Source organism: Lycium barbarum, chromosome 9 (genome assembly GCF_019175385.1).
Source record: "Lycium barbarum isolate Lr01 chromosome 9, ASM1917538v2, whole genome shotgun sequence".
Lineage (NCBI taxonomy): Eukaryota > Viridiplantae > Streptophyta > Magnoliopsida > Solanales > Solanaceae > Lycium > Lycium barbarum.
In genome coordinates, this window is record NC_083345.1 from 38,850,534 (window position 1) to 38,867,205 (window position 16,672).

At 35.7% G+C, this 16,672-nt stretch overlaps 1 protein-coding gene and 1 long non-coding RNA gene across 2 annotated transcripts; both read right to left on the reverse strand.

Annotated features, from left to right (window-relative positions):
- Positions 1-5,586: 5,586 nt before the first annotated feature.
- LOC132611882 (uncharacterized) lies at positions 5,587-9,581 on the reverse strand. Its single transcript, XM_060326243.1, has 5 exons — positions 9,448-9,581; positions 9,223-9,352; positions 8,602-8,754; positions 8,425-8,526; positions 5,587-6,130 (listed from the first exon to the last, which is right to left on the reverse strand). The coding sequence occupies exons 1-5, from the start codon at positions 9,579-9,581 to the stop codon at positions 5,690-5,692; spliced, it is 960 nt and encodes a 319-aa protein (XP_060182226.1). The 3' UTR covers positions 5,587-5,689.
- Positions 9,582-10,396: 815 nt separating this feature from the next.
- On the reverse strand, positions 10,397-16,249 carry LOC132610363 (uncharacterized). Its single transcript, XR_009571125.1, has 3 exons — positions 16,061-16,249; positions 15,276-15,421; positions 10,397-10,693 (listed from the first exon to the last, which is right to left on the reverse strand). It is a non-coding gene; the product is annotated as an uncharacterized LOC132610363 (long non-coding RNA).
- Positions 16,250-16,672: the final 423 nt, after the last annotated feature.

Here is a 16,672-nt window from a genome sequence, read left to right on the forward strand (position 1 = left end):
AATTTCTTGAAAGATTGAAGTGTCTAGGTTCTTTAGGGATGGAGGTAGAGAGAGAAAGAATAGTCTCTTAGGGTTTGAAATAGTGTTATGGACGTTTTTGCTTCATAAAATAATAAAATAGGGAGTCCCGATTCGAGTAGGAAAAGGCTAAAAACGTAACCCAAAATCTGAAAATTCTGCTCCGACCAGTGATAGTAATACAGGCATAACTCTTAGGACAGAGCTCCGTTTGAGCTCCGCAAGATACCGTTGGAAAGATATTTCAAAGATATACAACTTTTATGTTTTAAGTTTTCTCAAATTATCAACTAATCAGGGATTTATGGGTGCCCGAAGTAGGCTGGTCAACCACTTTCGTAATACATACAAACTTTCAAATTTTTCGCTTAAACTCTAATGATACGAGTCTAACATGAGTTCTAAGATATGGGGTGCTACAATATCTCCCCCTTGGGATCATTCGTCCTCGAATGATAGGTCTTGGTTAGGTATGGGACTGGACATGGCATGAATACATGAACGTGATGAAAATGACATGAAACATAAGGGCTTGACATGATTACATGAAAACATGGTCATGGATCATGAGAACTGAATACGTGACTACATATAAACATGTGCATAGGAACCTGAAACTGAGTAGTACCTACATGAACTAGAATCATGAAACAATTGTCCTCGATTCATGAATAATGATTAAGAGTTACTACTAACTCTTGAATTTATAAAAATAAAATAAAAATAAAAATAAAAATAAAAATAATATGGCAGGATTTCCTTCGTAATTTTGACTCCCATGATATTTCTCAAACGCTTGCCAGCTAACTAAAGTACTAACACAAACCTCACAAGGCATCTTAATACGCATGATGCGATATAACGTCATTACTGAATTTTGAATGTGGCTAACATGAATACTGAGCTGACCTAAACATATAGATATTGGCTGAATGATTACATGATTACTATACATGGGGTTCGGAAGAGAATTTGTAGGCATGAATGACATGACTATTGGAAAATAGCACGAACATTAAGTGATTATCTGGGCATGAGGAGCATGACGTGGGACATAAATACATTAAAACTGTCTGGCATGAGTACATGAGTGCTAAACTATCACGAGATATGAATACGTGTAAACATGGATATCATAACATGAGATCTGAATGTCGAAAACATGATTGTTACAACAAGTGATTTGTATGCTGACCGGAGATGAGATCTGAACACTTAGAGGCTTGATCATAGATGTTTGTATATCACCATCACGATTGACATACAAGATATGAGTACGACTTAGGCCTTGAACGAAATCAAAAATTAGTGCAACTGAGTCTGACATGAGTCATAGAATATAAACATGATCCTAATATAGGTATTCGTGAGCTCTAGCATAGGCATGACATGAATACATCGAATATGAGTAGAATACTTCTGAGATAAGTACCATAGAATACTTGAAAGGATCTCACTTTGAACTTGGGACATACCTTCTCACTTTGCACTTGGGACATACCTTACTTCAAACCTTACCATGTTCGCTTTAAAACATAGATATGAATATCTTGGCTTACCTTTGCTTATTATCGAGAGCGGATCATAAAGGATTGAGAAAGAAATCACTCATACGAATCATATGCGATGCTTCGTTTTAGAACATAAACGTGGCATGGGTACGTCAAACTGAATGACGTAACATGGAACATACATGTACAGGTACGTGGTTAGTATGGCATAGAATGTGAATATGTGTGTAATATGGCATGGGGCATGGGGACATAAGAAACATGACTTTCACTTAAGTACTTTGAAGTTACATACCTTGGCGTTTGGACATTAGGTCAGGAGTATTGAAGTGAGAATAAGACATAAGTGTGACTTGCATGGAGTACAATTTGTAGGCTTCACTTTTGAGTACTTAGAGACACAGGGCACGAATAAGGTATCACTTTTGGAACTTAGATGTACTTACATAATGGGACATGGTTCAACATAGCTTACTCTTACACTGTGAGTATACACCCTCATTATAAAATAAGCTTAATGAAATAAGGGATTATAGGTATGAGTAATTTGTGCATCAAGCACCTAAGACATAAGTATAAAGTCGCTCTGGACGTGAACATAGCATAGGTACTCAGGGAAAAGAAAACAGGAATCCTTTGTGTCAAGTTCCTTGATGGTTTAGAACATTAGCTAGAAGAACATAAGCACGAATTACATAGGATCGTGGGTAAGACATTTATCTGGACATACTTTTATCATTTCCTATCAATATCATTATTATGCTATTTTTAAAGATGGATGCTTGAAAAAATATATCGTGGGCATGAGTACGTGAAAACTTAGGTAGTACACCATTGGAGTCGAAATAGGTCATTTACCTAAGGCATTCTCCTCTTGTCCAAGGAATAGGTGAGCATTCCATAAGATTCTCAGTCTTTAAACTCTTATATTACCTTTCCTTTGATCATTATCAAAGTCACCATCACAATTGGAAAGCACTTAGAAGCTACAACATGAACATGAGTATAAAAGCACGATAGATACGTGGGACATGAATAAGGGTTTTAACTTTAGACATGAGCACAACCTGATGTGCGAAACGTGATAGGACATTTCCTTTGGGTAGCTTACCATCGTATGGAGTCTTAATTCTTATATCTTAAACGTGGAGTGTAAAGTTCTAACATGGGCATGATATAGGTACGAAAGTCATAAGTAGAGTACGTCTGGGCATTAGTATCACATAGTGTATGAATTACTTTGGAATTTGAAACTGTTACTCCCTTAACCCTGTTAGCGATCTAGAACTTTTATCTCATAACATATATACCTAGTACTGGATCTCCACGACATGAAAAAAAGATGAATTCTACACAATTTATCTTAGCTACATGAAACCGTGATCCTCTGACATTATCCTCTGACACCTATCAACTTACGAAACACAACATCTATATCGACACCTTATCATATTATCTTCCCCTTAGTTCAAAAGCAGACGTCTAAAGCCTGTGGATCCCTTAAGTTAGCGATAAGTGGTCATCTAGTGGTTCTGCTAATTTACTCTAAAATACTGACGACTCAATTATTTAGCTTACTTCAAGGAAGTATTATTTAGTGGGAAAATTGGATTACTTAAATGAATGGCTTTCTAATGTACATAACTGGCATAACCTGGCTTTGTCAGTCTTGGGGAAAACTCTTTTTTGATAATTCTTAAAGGCTCTTCTTGTGTAGCTTGCTCTCTTACTGCTTAGATGGTTTTCTTCTTTCACCCATGTCTATACCTCGAATTTAACTCAAACCCTTTGAGTTCTAATACGCCTTCGGTGTATTCAGACGGTTGCCCACGCACTAGTGTTAACTTGACTAAGTAACTCTAATCATACTTCTACTAACTCTGCTGAAAATTTCTAATTCACTGTATCTACTAAAAATTACTTACTAGGCTTCTGTTAACCACTTGCTAGTATCATATTCTCTAATTCTTCTCTGAGTACTAAAGTGAAACATAAGGTTATTTCTAACTTTTCCTCCTCATCTGACTATATTCTTGGATTGTATACTATCTTTCTGAACTATAGACATAGATCACACTTAGGGAAATTTCGTATGTCTCAAACGAGAAATTGGAACAACTAACTCCCACTTTCAAAAGTATACCATACTATACACAACAGGGATAAAATACTTAATAACATAACCCTAAGAGGGAACTGTCATATCTTTTTATCTCATATTAATATTTGCTTCTTGTAGTAACTTACTAACGCCATACTCTCTAGGTCTGATTTGAATAAGCTTAAATAATCTAAAACTATCCCTAGAAATTCAATATCATCTGCTCGTGGTTAACTTCATAACATGTTACCTTGTAGGGTCTTAAATCTGAACTATCATCCTTATACTATAGCTCCCTGGGTAAAGAACCCAAATAAACTTACTATGTGAGGTATATAGCCTACATGTACTACCATACCGAAACTTGTAAAAAAATGGTATTACCGTCTGTTAAACACACCAGGCCCATTTGGCGAGTCTTGGTCTTAAAATTCCTTCTCATCGCTTACGCATTCGATACGTCCAGAATTCGATGGAAAAAGAATGTCACTTACTGCTTTAAGTTTTATGGCACGAGTTAGAATAATTCCTGATAACTCCATCTGAAAGCAAAAAATCGATAATGATTAGACTTACATCTTCCTCATCCGTTGAGACAAGGCGTATTCGGTAGAATGGGGAACAATGCACGAGTTCAATTGATTTCTAATAACATAGCTCTATTGCACGATCTAGAGTTGAAAGAAGTGAGACAATCCTAGATGTCTTGGTGGTCAACTATTTATATGTGTGGCGCGCACACACATATAAAAGTGACCCCATTGGACACAGTTTCATAGACTCCCAAAGACACTTGAACCTAGGCTCTGATACCAAGCTTTGTTATGCCCCGAACAATGGCCTGGGTGTAACATGACACTCGGTGCCTTGCTGCATGTGACCGAGCAAACCACATGACTTGCTGAGTCTACATGGGACTTGAACTGATGCGGAATATAGAGTAAACATGCATGAATTGTGAAAACATGGAGTTCAATAATCATAAGTCTGAAAATATTATTATTATATCATGCACGCGGAACTATGGTAATGTAGCCATTGAGGCTAACTCAACTGAACATGACAACTGACTAGTCTATGAAACCTCTGACACGAATCTATTGCTAAACTATTCAGCGGGACAAGGCCTCGGCATACCTTAAATACGTAACTGACATAAATAGAAGTAAAAACACAACCCTGAATGAGATGGGGCTCACCAAAGGCTGATACGAGCAATGTCCTAACGAGCATATCTGTTGTCCTGTCAATCAATACCTGCATCGTGAAATGCAGGCCCCCGGGAAATATAAAGGAGACATCAGCACATTGAATGTACTGGTATGTAAAACAACTGAAAGAAATAACATGGGACATGAAACACTACAAGAAAATGTCAAAATTGTGACAGACAAATTCATCACAAATTCGTCACAAATCATCGATTGTGACGGATTTGTGACGGAATTACGGACGTCCCAGAACCCTTGGTCATAAAATCTTTGTGACGGATTTAAATTCCGTCACAAATATTTGTCACGGAATTGTCACAACCCAGTCCGTTATAATATAGAGCCTTGTATTTGGCTTAAATTCCGTCACAAAATTGAGGCCCAATTTTTGACGGCTTTCTCCGTCACAAAACAATGACAGAATAATTTCTGTGAAAAATTTCTATATCTAGGACAACAATTGTAACTGAATATTTCGATACAAATAAATTGTGACAGAATCTTTGGTCACAAATTGTTTGCCATGCTGCTTTTATTTTGACATATTTAGTATAGATTATGACAAACTAAATAATAATTAAACAATACTTTTGAATTTGACAATATTATTCAATATATATAGTAAATTAGCTAAAAGCATAAAATATAACTAACCACCAAAATATGACAAACATAATATTAAATTTATAATACAAAAACTTACAGTTAAAACACGCAAATACACCACTTTAATAAGCAAAAGTCTACAAAATTTTTAAACTTACAAAGCATCCAACTAACAAAAGTCTGAAAATGTTGGAAACAACACTTAGAATATCCAACTAACCAAAGTCTAAAATGTTAAACACTTAAGCATTTGGTGAGTCCCTGTTAGGGAGAGTAGGACTACCAGATGAGCGAGAAGATAAACCCATCACGCTCATCATGTGAGACCATCGATCCTCCATAGACTTAAACCGATCCGAGACCTCCTTCTCTACGCGTTGTTGCACTTCCGCCTCTACACGCTCTTGAAGAATCCTCTCTTGATTTTCTTTCATTCGCAACATCTCTTCCTCAAGTAATTTGATGCGCTCTTGATCAGCAGCACGATCAGTCACTATATTGCATGAAGTGGCAGAATTATAATCTTTATACATAGTCAAAGCTTGAGAGCCCAATCCATACACACGTCGTTTTTTCTCTCCACCCACAACATCCAAGTATATGCGATTTACATCGAGTTGTTGAACTTCTTGTGAATCATCTGATGAGCTTATAGCAGCAGCCACCCTAGCCTCCATTTCATCCTGAAAATACCTAAATAATTAGCTACCAAACGCCAAGCTTTCCACAAATAAGTACATATTACAAGAAAAATAACTACATCAGGAATATGTTGAAATACAATTTCACATGTAGGAGAAGAAGACTTGCATCATGGAGTCTATTCACATGGAAGATTTATGCTACCGGTTCATTGAGCCTACATGCATAAGAGCAGATATGAAAATTTTAAAAATTGAATACTATGAGAATCAGCTATGGTACAAAAATCATTGCTGGTTTGTGCTAGTTTGTAGGTAATGAGGGCATTTAAACAAGGAGAGATGTTGTTGCTGATACAAACCATGTCTACAGGAGATCTTGTTTGGACAAGAATATAAGGCATTACATGAATGTCAGCATGGCACATTACAGCTTTGAATTTGCAGAATTGCCTAATTTTTCTGCAATTTCTCATGCAGTAACTTGGCAAAACTCTGCATGCAGCAACTGAAGTTTGGGTGGAGCAGTGTGTGATTGGTACACATGTGGCTGAAGGCTAGAATGGGGCACAAGTTCTGCACAGATGCAACATTAATGAACTATAGCAAACTAGCTAGGGTCCTGATGGTTACTGGTGTTACTCAACTAAAGGAGAACATATGGTTGGAGTTGATTGCTGGTGTGGAAAGGAGGAAAAGTTTGCGACAGTGTTCCTAATTTGAAGACTATAGTTCCAGATTTAAAGAGACCACTTTAGTCTTGCCACAAAAAGCATCTGGTATTTCTCTTGAGCCAAATATACTGCCAACTTCAATCTGTAGCAGTTGAATACTACTGTAAACTTATAAACTAGTACTCTTTTTGTCCCCAAATATGTAACTAACTTCATTTTTCAATATTCAAGCATAGTACAATTTTCTTAGTATAAAAGTCTACTAAAAACAGTTCACAAACATAAACTCAACAAATAAGCATTGTGATGCAAGTTTATAAGCCATGGTTTTTATATTCAATGGGCAAATGTATTCCAGGTGAACACAGATAGTAATAATAGAAGTGTAACAGTTGTGATTCCGAAATTTGACAACATGAAGAAGTACATCAGTTCAGCTTATAAAACTACAACTACACTGCTATAACTAAAACTGCTGAAATTTGATACTCATAGCAAATAGGTTAAAAACAAATGCAGCAACGAATATCACAATGCAACCACGAATCAAGCAGTCAAGCTTAAATAGAACACATAATGAGTTCGAAGATAAATTGAGTTAAAGTTAAAGATGATGAATAAACGATCTTATCAGTTCTTTGAATCCAAAACCACACAGTTCAAACTAGTTTAGGAATGCAGTAAAGAAGGTATCTTACATGTAGACAAGCACATCCTCTTAGACCATACTTAATACAAAGAAAAAAAACTTCCGAAACTAAACAAACATGAGCTGTTTTTAATCTTAAGAGATAGGCAAACATAGAAATACATGGTTTTCTTACAAAACACACAAATGAAGGTCAAATGCACAACCCAATAGCTTAAATCAGATACAGTAATGGTTTAAAAAGAAGTTCTTTCAGAGGACTCTAGCCAAACTAAAGTAGAGCACCAACTGAGTTAGCAAATCAATTAGACACTCACTGATATGAAGTAAAGACTGACTTTTAATTTAATTTGAGCATACTAAGATCTGCTGAAATTTAATTTGAGCACACTGCTATAACTAAAACTGCTGAAATTTGATACTCATCAAACGGTTTATTAGTTCATCTATCAAACCAAATTAAAAAGTTCAAAATTAAAAAAGAAGAACAATATGAACAAATTACCAGGAACAGGGAAAGGTATAACAACAACAGAAAAGGCCATATATGCAAAAATCAGATTTTGCAGAGGATATTTGGCATTTCACCACTTCACTGAACCATTTTTTTGTTCATTTCATGATCAAAATCTGGTCTTTACACTTAATTATGATGCAATTTCCAGATTTCTAGTTGTTTTTTTTAGCAAATAGGAGATGGTTTGAAAAGTTCTAAAGGCATTAGGGGAGAAAAGTTCTAAAGGCATCAGGGGATTATAAGGTACAATATGGACAAAAAACTCATTCTATCGCTGGTGTGCTGAGCCTGCTAAGATATAGGAAAATCTGCACAAAGGCTGCTCTTTTCATGTGCAGATGGTTCAGGGGAAATATTGGCAATTTGGCTATATTGGTTGCAAACAGGTCGTGTAAACCAGTAACTAATCCCAAAACAGAATTATAAAATCTCATTGCAAAAATTAACCCAAAATTATAACCATTCTGCAGATCGTTAAGTTACAAAAGAAACTTACATTAATGCTCTTAGACTTGGGATCAACAAAGCTGCCATCCTTTCTTTTGTGCAGCTTCTTAAAGACATCCCATGAATTTGCAGGACGACGTAGGTCTATTGCCTGGAAAATAGAGTTTAATATTGAAGTACAAGATAAGGTTAGAGAATTACTCTACTAAAAAGTTGAATTTGATACCAATTTTATAGTATGCTCCACTGTTGATTTAGAACCACCAGCATGCTTGCTTGGACCAGTGCCTGGACCACCAGTCTCACTGTGTCGATTTTGAGTGGTGATACGAGATTTTTCCAGCCACTTGTCAGAGGCCCAATATGTCTTCCAGCTTTCCTATACATCTTCTGGAACAAAAGTAGGTCTGGGACGTTTTCGCCAACGGTGCAATTTCTTAGAGTATAAGGTGGATTCCACTTTACCCCAGGTGTGTTCGATTATGGTAGTCTCAGAAGGGTTCCACTGATATAATTTCTGGAAAAAATTCGATCAGTGACATAAACACCATTTTTTTTTTTGAAGAAAAACAAGGCAGGGTAGATTCTAATAAGCCTTAAAAAACAGAAATTAGGCGAGGGACGAAGTTAATCACATAATCGACAGATTTAATCTTCACGAATTAGTAATTTTCCCTTTAATCAAAACAAGTAACCTTTTCCCTGATCAAAACAGTAACCTTTTTCTCTAAAAAAATAGTAACTTTTTTCTCTAATCAAAACAGTAACTTTGTTTTCTCTAAAAAAATAGTAACTTTTTTCTCTAAACAAATACTTATATAAGTTTTTAATGTAGAGAAATAATTACCACAAATTCATGCCAATAGAATTTACGAGTCGATTCACTAACATCCTTCCATGAGTAACCAGTAGCGTCTTGTCGTTCCTTGAATGTTTCTGTGATGCTCTTCGAAATAGAATGACCATTAGGAACAAACCTGAAACAAAATTGGCAACAAATAAATAACACATTTCTTGATATTTATATTTTTAAAAAACCTAAAACCATTTATGCAAAAACAGATTTTCTTACTTTTCTCCTACAACTGAGATGACCAATCGACTAGATGACGATGAGCTGCTAGTAGACCCAATAGAGATATCTGGAGTACTTGGAGTAGTAGGAGTACAAGGAACACCGGCAACTGATGATGGCGAATCACTCATATTCTTAAGTGTCAATTACCTATGCCTTGCAGTCTCACTGTGTCGATTTTGAGTGGTGATACGAGATTTTTCCAGCCACTTGTCAGAGGCCCAATATGTCTTCCAGCTTTCCTATACATCTTTTGGAACAAAAGTAGGTCTGGGACGTTTTCGCCAACGGTGCAATTTCTTAGAGTATAAGGTGGATGCCACTTTACCCCAGGTGTGTTCGATTATGGTAGTCTCAGAAGGGTTCCACTGATATAATTTCTGGAAAAAATTCGATCAGTGACATAAACACCATTTTTTTTTTGAAGAAAAACAAGGCAGGGTAGATTCTAATAAGCCTTAAAAAACAGAAATTAGGCGAGGGACGAAGTTAATCACATAATCGACAGATTTAATCTTCACGAATTAGTAATTTTCCCTTTAATCAAAACAAGTAACCTTTTCCCTGATCAAAACAGTTACCTTTTTCTCTAAAAAAATAGTAACTTTTTTCTCTAATCAAAACAGTAACTTTGTTTTCTCTAAAAAAATATTAACTTTTTTCTCTAAACAAATACTTATATAAGTTTTTAATGTAGAGAAATAATTACCACAAATTCATGCCAATAGAATTACGAGTCGATTCACTAACATCCTTCCATGAGTAACCAGTAGCGTCTTGTCGTTCCTTGAATGTTTCTATGATGCTCTTCGAAATAGAATGACCATTAGGAACAAACCTGAAACAAAATTGGCAACAAATAAATAACACATTTCTTGATATTTATATTTTTTAAAAACCTAAAACCATTTATACAAAAACAGATTTTCTTACTTTTCTCCTACAACTGAGATGACCAACCGACTAGATGACGATGAGCTGCTAGTAGACCCAATAGAGATATCTGGAGTACTTGGAGTAGTAGGAGTACAAGGAACACCGGCAACGGATGATGGCGAATCACTCATATTCTTAAGAGTCAATTACCTATGCCTTGCAGTATTCAACACCGTTGTGATTCGTGGGACTCAGAGATGATGCTTTACTCAAAAGTTTTTTCCTCAAAGGGGTGCTCCTGTAGTTTTGAATTGGTATAACCAGGTTCTGGGCACCTTCAAGAATGTAATCAATGGCTTCCAGCAAGCTGAAAAACACAAGAAAGACATATGAGAAGTCTGCAATCAATCTACTATGCTTGGTAACATATAGATCATTTGAATTACATTGATACATCTCACTCGGATCTCATTTACTATAGCTTTGTGGGTTCACAATTATGACCCATAATTCACAACCATACCAAAAACATAGTACACATAAAATTGCACAGAGAACCTACAAAGCAACCCAAAAAAAAAGAAAAAGGTTCACATAGAAAATTGAAGTCCTATACCAAGTCAAACTAGAAGGAGAAAATTGAGGATCTATGACTTCAGTCAACAAAGTTTAACAACTGCAGCAATAGAGTTCTTGGAAAATAAAGCAACTAGCTTTCAAATTATATTAGTTCATTTTGTAGATACAAAATATTAGATGTCCAACACAAATTACAAGATATAAGGACATAATTAAAAAAGTGAAAACTGCTTATAACGTACAATTACTTAAAGTTAAAACAATCTGAATTTTCTATAGTAACATTAGCTTAACTTACTGACCAAATTCATTAAAAGGTACATTCAAAATCAGACTCATTAAAACACACAAACTTTTATTCACTTTCTTCTTCCTCTCCTTCCTCCTCCTCCTCCTCCTCCTCTTCATCTTCATCCTCATCCTCGTCCTCGTCCTCATCCTCATCCTCGTCCTCATCCTCTTCCTCGTCCTCTTCCTCTTCCTCATCATCCTTCTCCATGTCAACGACCACACGATTTGGATCATTCAGTGTTTGAAGTATTTCATTTGCATTACAATCAATTTCATGCACTTGACTATCATCCTCTTGAAAAGCTGGATCGCTCAATGTATGAGGTTGCTCTGCTATGTTTGGAACATCTACAACTGAACGTGCCTTTATCTTGCAAACAGCCAACCATTCATTCCCTGTCCTCTTTAGAGTAGGATATGCTTCAAGATACACATGGGTAGCTTGCACAGCCATAATAAATGGTTCATATTTGTTAAAGGTCCTTCTCTTGTTAACATCAACAAGGTTATATTGTGGATGTACTCTTGTACCATGTTTTGGAGTTGGATCAAACCAAGAACATTTAAATAACACGGTTCGCTTAAATGGTAATGCAGGATACTCTAACTGCAAAATCTCTACCAATCGACCATAGTAATCCATATCATCTGCACTGTAGCTAGAGCCCTTGATACAAACACCACTATTCATTGTAGATCTACTTGAACCGTATTCTTCGGTGTGAAACTTGTAACCATTTACGACATATCCATTAAGGGGTTGAACCTTATGCAATGGCCCTTCTGCAAGATCTTTCATGATTTGATTGCTGATGTCAGATGAAGGATCACGTGCCTAGTGACATTATAAGTAATTAAGCATGCATATAGATTATATTTTATGGACAAAAAAGAATAATGTAAACCTATTAATACTTACGTATCTCTCAAACCAAGATGCGAACTCTGTTTCAAGTTTAGTATCAATCTCGCTATCTTGAATGTATGGTTGAATATGTCTCAAGTTATCTTCATAAATTCTGAAGAAAGAAAGATAATTTGTTTTAACAATATCAAATGTAAATGATATTGATATTAGAATCATGATTAACTTACTTTATATATGGTTTCACTTCATCACAATTCAACAGAATATATGTGCGAGCTGCACGATATTCTTTATCATCTAACCTCCTTTTTTTTCTTCTTACCAAAACCCTTACTAGCATGCTTGAAAATAGAAAGCATTCCAGGATGGCCCTCTCCCATCCCACCATCATCTGAATTTCATGGCACTTTCCTATGCCTTGTCGAAATGTGCGACTCAAAATAGTGCGCACAAAATGATGATGCTTCTTCAACCAGACATGCATTGCACATTGAACCTTCAACTCTATTCTTATTTTTGACATTATTCTTCAACCTTCGGAGATTCCTTCATACATTAAAAAAGTATGTCAAATATGATATTTGGGTTCATTTACATATCTTATAATATATAATTAATTTGATTTACCTCTCAAACGGATACATCCATCGGTATTGAACTGGGCCAGCTAAACGTGCTTCGTAAGCTAAATAGATAGGAAGATGTTCCATAGAATCCTAGAAGCTAGGAGGAAAAATACGTTCAAGCTTATTCAAGATGAGAGGAATATTTCTTTCTAATTGTCCCATTTGTTCCTCTGTTATTGTAGTAGAGGTGAGATCTTTAAAGAAAAGACTCAACTCTGCCAATGGTTGCCACACATTTTGTGGAAGCAGTTCTCGAAATGCAATAGGTATTAGGCGTTGCATAAACACATGACAATCATGACTCTTCATACCAAATAGTTTAAGCTTGTTCATGTCAACACATCTTCCCATGTTAGACACATAACCATCAGGAAATCTCAACTCTTGCAACCACTTACAAAGCACTTCTTTTGCATTATCGTCTAACATATAACAAGCTTTTGGATACTTTTTGGTACTTTCATCCTGATGTAACTCTGGACGATGGCAAAGTAATTTCAAATCTGCTCTAGATTTTGCATTGTCCTTTGTTTTCCCCTTGACATTCATCAAGGTGTTAAAAATGTTATCGAACACATTCTTTTCTATGTGCATCACATCAAGGTTATAAGTTTTGTCTTCCAGTAAGGCAAGTCCCAAAATATACTTCTTTTCTTCCAACCACAACCACTATTCTTTGAGATTCTTGCATTTATCGCATCAGAACCAAGTTCTGTGACTTTCATGAACCCTAAATCTTCAATCTCCCTAAGTATTTGTAAACCCGATTGTTCAGTTGATACAACTTTATGTACTGTTTGTCCCTTCTTGAACCATTTTTTGTTCCTTCGCCACGGATGATCCGATGGTAAGAACTTTCTATGATTATCAAACCATGAGACCTTTCTATCATTGGGTAGTGAAAAAGCATATGAGTCTTCCTTGCAATAAGGATAAGCTAATTTTCCTGCTGTACTTCAACCCGACAACATTGAGTATGCTGGAAAATCACTTATTGTCCATATCAATGCAACTTTCATTTGAAAATTATTCTTACTTGAAACATCATATGTTTGGACTCCCTCCTCCCATAATTCTTTTAACTCATGAATGAGGGGTTGCAAGAAGACATCAACTTTTTGTTTTGGGTTTTTTGGACCAGGAATGATCACAGATAAAAACATGTAATCATCCTTCATGCACATCCAGGGTGGCAAATTATTTGGCGTAACTATCACAGGCCAGGAAGAATATGATCTGCCTGATTGACCAAACGGTTGAAACCCATCAGTAGACAAACCCAATCTAACATTTCTTACTTCAGATGCAAAACATGGATATGCCTGATCAAAATGCTTCCAAGCAGGAGCGTCTGAGGGATGAAGCATGACACCATCCCTTTCATGCTCAGAATGCCATCTCATATGCTTTGCAGTAGCATTAGATGCATACAACCTTTGCAGACGCGGAGTCAAAGGAAAATAAGACATCTGCTTATAAGGAATATTAGTCTGCTGCTTGGAACGTCGATGTTTTGATCTCTTGAACCGAGGGTGAGCACAAAACGTGCAATTGACAAGTTCACTATCTTCACGCCAATAAATCATACAGCTATTTTTGCAACAGTCAATCTTCTCTACCGGCAAACCCAATCCTCGCATTAGCTTTTTGGTACTATAGAAGCTATCTGTCATTATGTTGTCAGTTGGCATCAATTCCGATAGAAATTGACATAACTCATCATACAACCTTTCAGAAAAATGATGTTCTGCCTTTAGATTCAATAAACGAGCAACGACAGATAATTGTGAATGTTTGTGTGGGTTTCCTGCCCAAATTTCCTGTTCTGACGCTTTGAGCAAATCATAAAGATGTTGTGCTGTTGGATTTGGGTCTTCTTCCAAGTTTCCATCATAAGAAGGCCCAACAACATCAAAAACCATAGACCGAAATGCATTATCAGACTGCGAATTCACAGTTTCACCCAAAGTTTCTCCTAGATGACCATTAAGCACGCTTGGATCGGGATAACTTTCTCCATGGTGATACCAACAGTAATAACCCGGTACAAAGCCGAAAGTCCCAAGATGTGACATGACTGTAAACTCATCCAAAATGTTTTTATTGCGACACTTACGATGATTACAAGGACATCTTAACTTTTCACCATCCATGCATTGTGGATGTCTTTTAGCAAAAGCAACAAAGTCCTCAACCCCATCAATAAACCTAGGATTTATAAATCCATCTTCCAATATTCTATCATACATCCACTCACGATTAGAATTATTCATATTGTGCTCTCTGACACAAAGACAAATACATGTTAGAGCTTAAATGATGATAAGTTGTTTCTGACCGAAAAGGAAAACTTGTTCACAGGACTTCTTTATGCAGGCAAATATAGTTTTTCCTCATTCAGGTAAACAAAAGATCACTTTTCTGGTCAAAATACTGGAATATAGGCAATATGCAACCTGATTTGAGGAATAGAATTGTCAATTTATTCATGTGCTAAGATCATTAAAAGGCACACCCCCAACAAAATAAAATTCTGCAACTTTCAAAATAGATTGTGCTTCTACATTCAACAAGAGAAGTAGTACCTGTGAGTCCTCGCTTCCACTGGCAATAAAAGCTTGATCCATTCCTCCAAAGCACGACCTCACAAAGAAAAATACTTGAAATTGTGTACTTTCTTTTTATCTTTTCACTAGGAATATGCTTGACTTTTGCTTAAATGTTGAAGAACCTGATCCAAAAAAAGAGAATAATAAAACCAAACATAATGGAAATAAGCATAATGCATCCATACCACAATATTCACAAAATGCCAGTCTTTTCTAGACATTAAAAAAAACGTAAAAAAAGAGTTCAACAATAAAGCAAAATGAGAACTGAGAAGACTCCGTATAACGGAAACCAATATAATGCATTCACACCAGAAAATATGAATAAAGTACAACCCATTTTCTACTCACACCACATAAACATCAAAATAATTGCAGTAAATGAGTTGAACATATGTTGATAAATTAAATATCAACAAAACTAAGCACAAACCCAACAAGCATTAGCTAAAGAACAAAAATGGTAGAAACCCAAATGAATAAAACACTAAAGAATGAACCAAAAAGCTTAAAAATTACTTCAAATCCACTTCAGTAAAGGACCCAATTTAATAGTTTGATCAAGATCAAAGATCAATTTTAGCCTAAATCGGAGTTTTTTTAACTTAGATTAGAGGACCTAACAACAAAACCCAAAAATTATTCACTTAAGAAAACTTATTCAAGAAGAATGGAGACAAATTGGAGCAAGAGTTAAAGGATCCAAAAGTTATTCATTATAGATGAACTAAACAGATGAAGTGAACAGAGAAAATACAAACCTGTGAAGTCTAGAAGTGTGCCTTTGGCATTTTTGTTAATTTCTTTTGCACAGAGACGTACTCATCACTATTTATTTTCAATTTTGTAGCTATCAAAGGCACTGAGAAGACAATGAGAGTAGAGAAAGGCTCTGAGAAAAGGTTTCCGGAGGTCGGTAATGAATTCCTGAAATTCTATGTTGCGGTGGAAGACGAAAAAGGGGTTTGGGGTGGGAAATAAAATATTGCAGTGGAAGATGAAAAAGGGGTTTGGGGTGGGAAACGAAAATATTGCGGGAATGTTGAAAAGTTGACCAAATTTTTCTTAAATTGTATCAGAAAAGATGTCAAAAACTAATTGTGACCGAAAATAGTTTGTCACAAAGTTAAGAATTTATTATTTTATTATATTTTTACATTTTGTGACGGAAAGAACAATCTATCACAAATTTAATGACGGACTTGTGACAATTTGTTGTCACATATTTTCATTTCTACAACTTTGTGACGGAAATTGTTTTGTCACAAAAATTATATTAAATATTTGTTACAATTCTGTCACAAATCCATCACTATCAGAATTTTTATAGAAAAAAAAAAACTATTTAAAAAATTTCGTCTAGATGAGGTTAA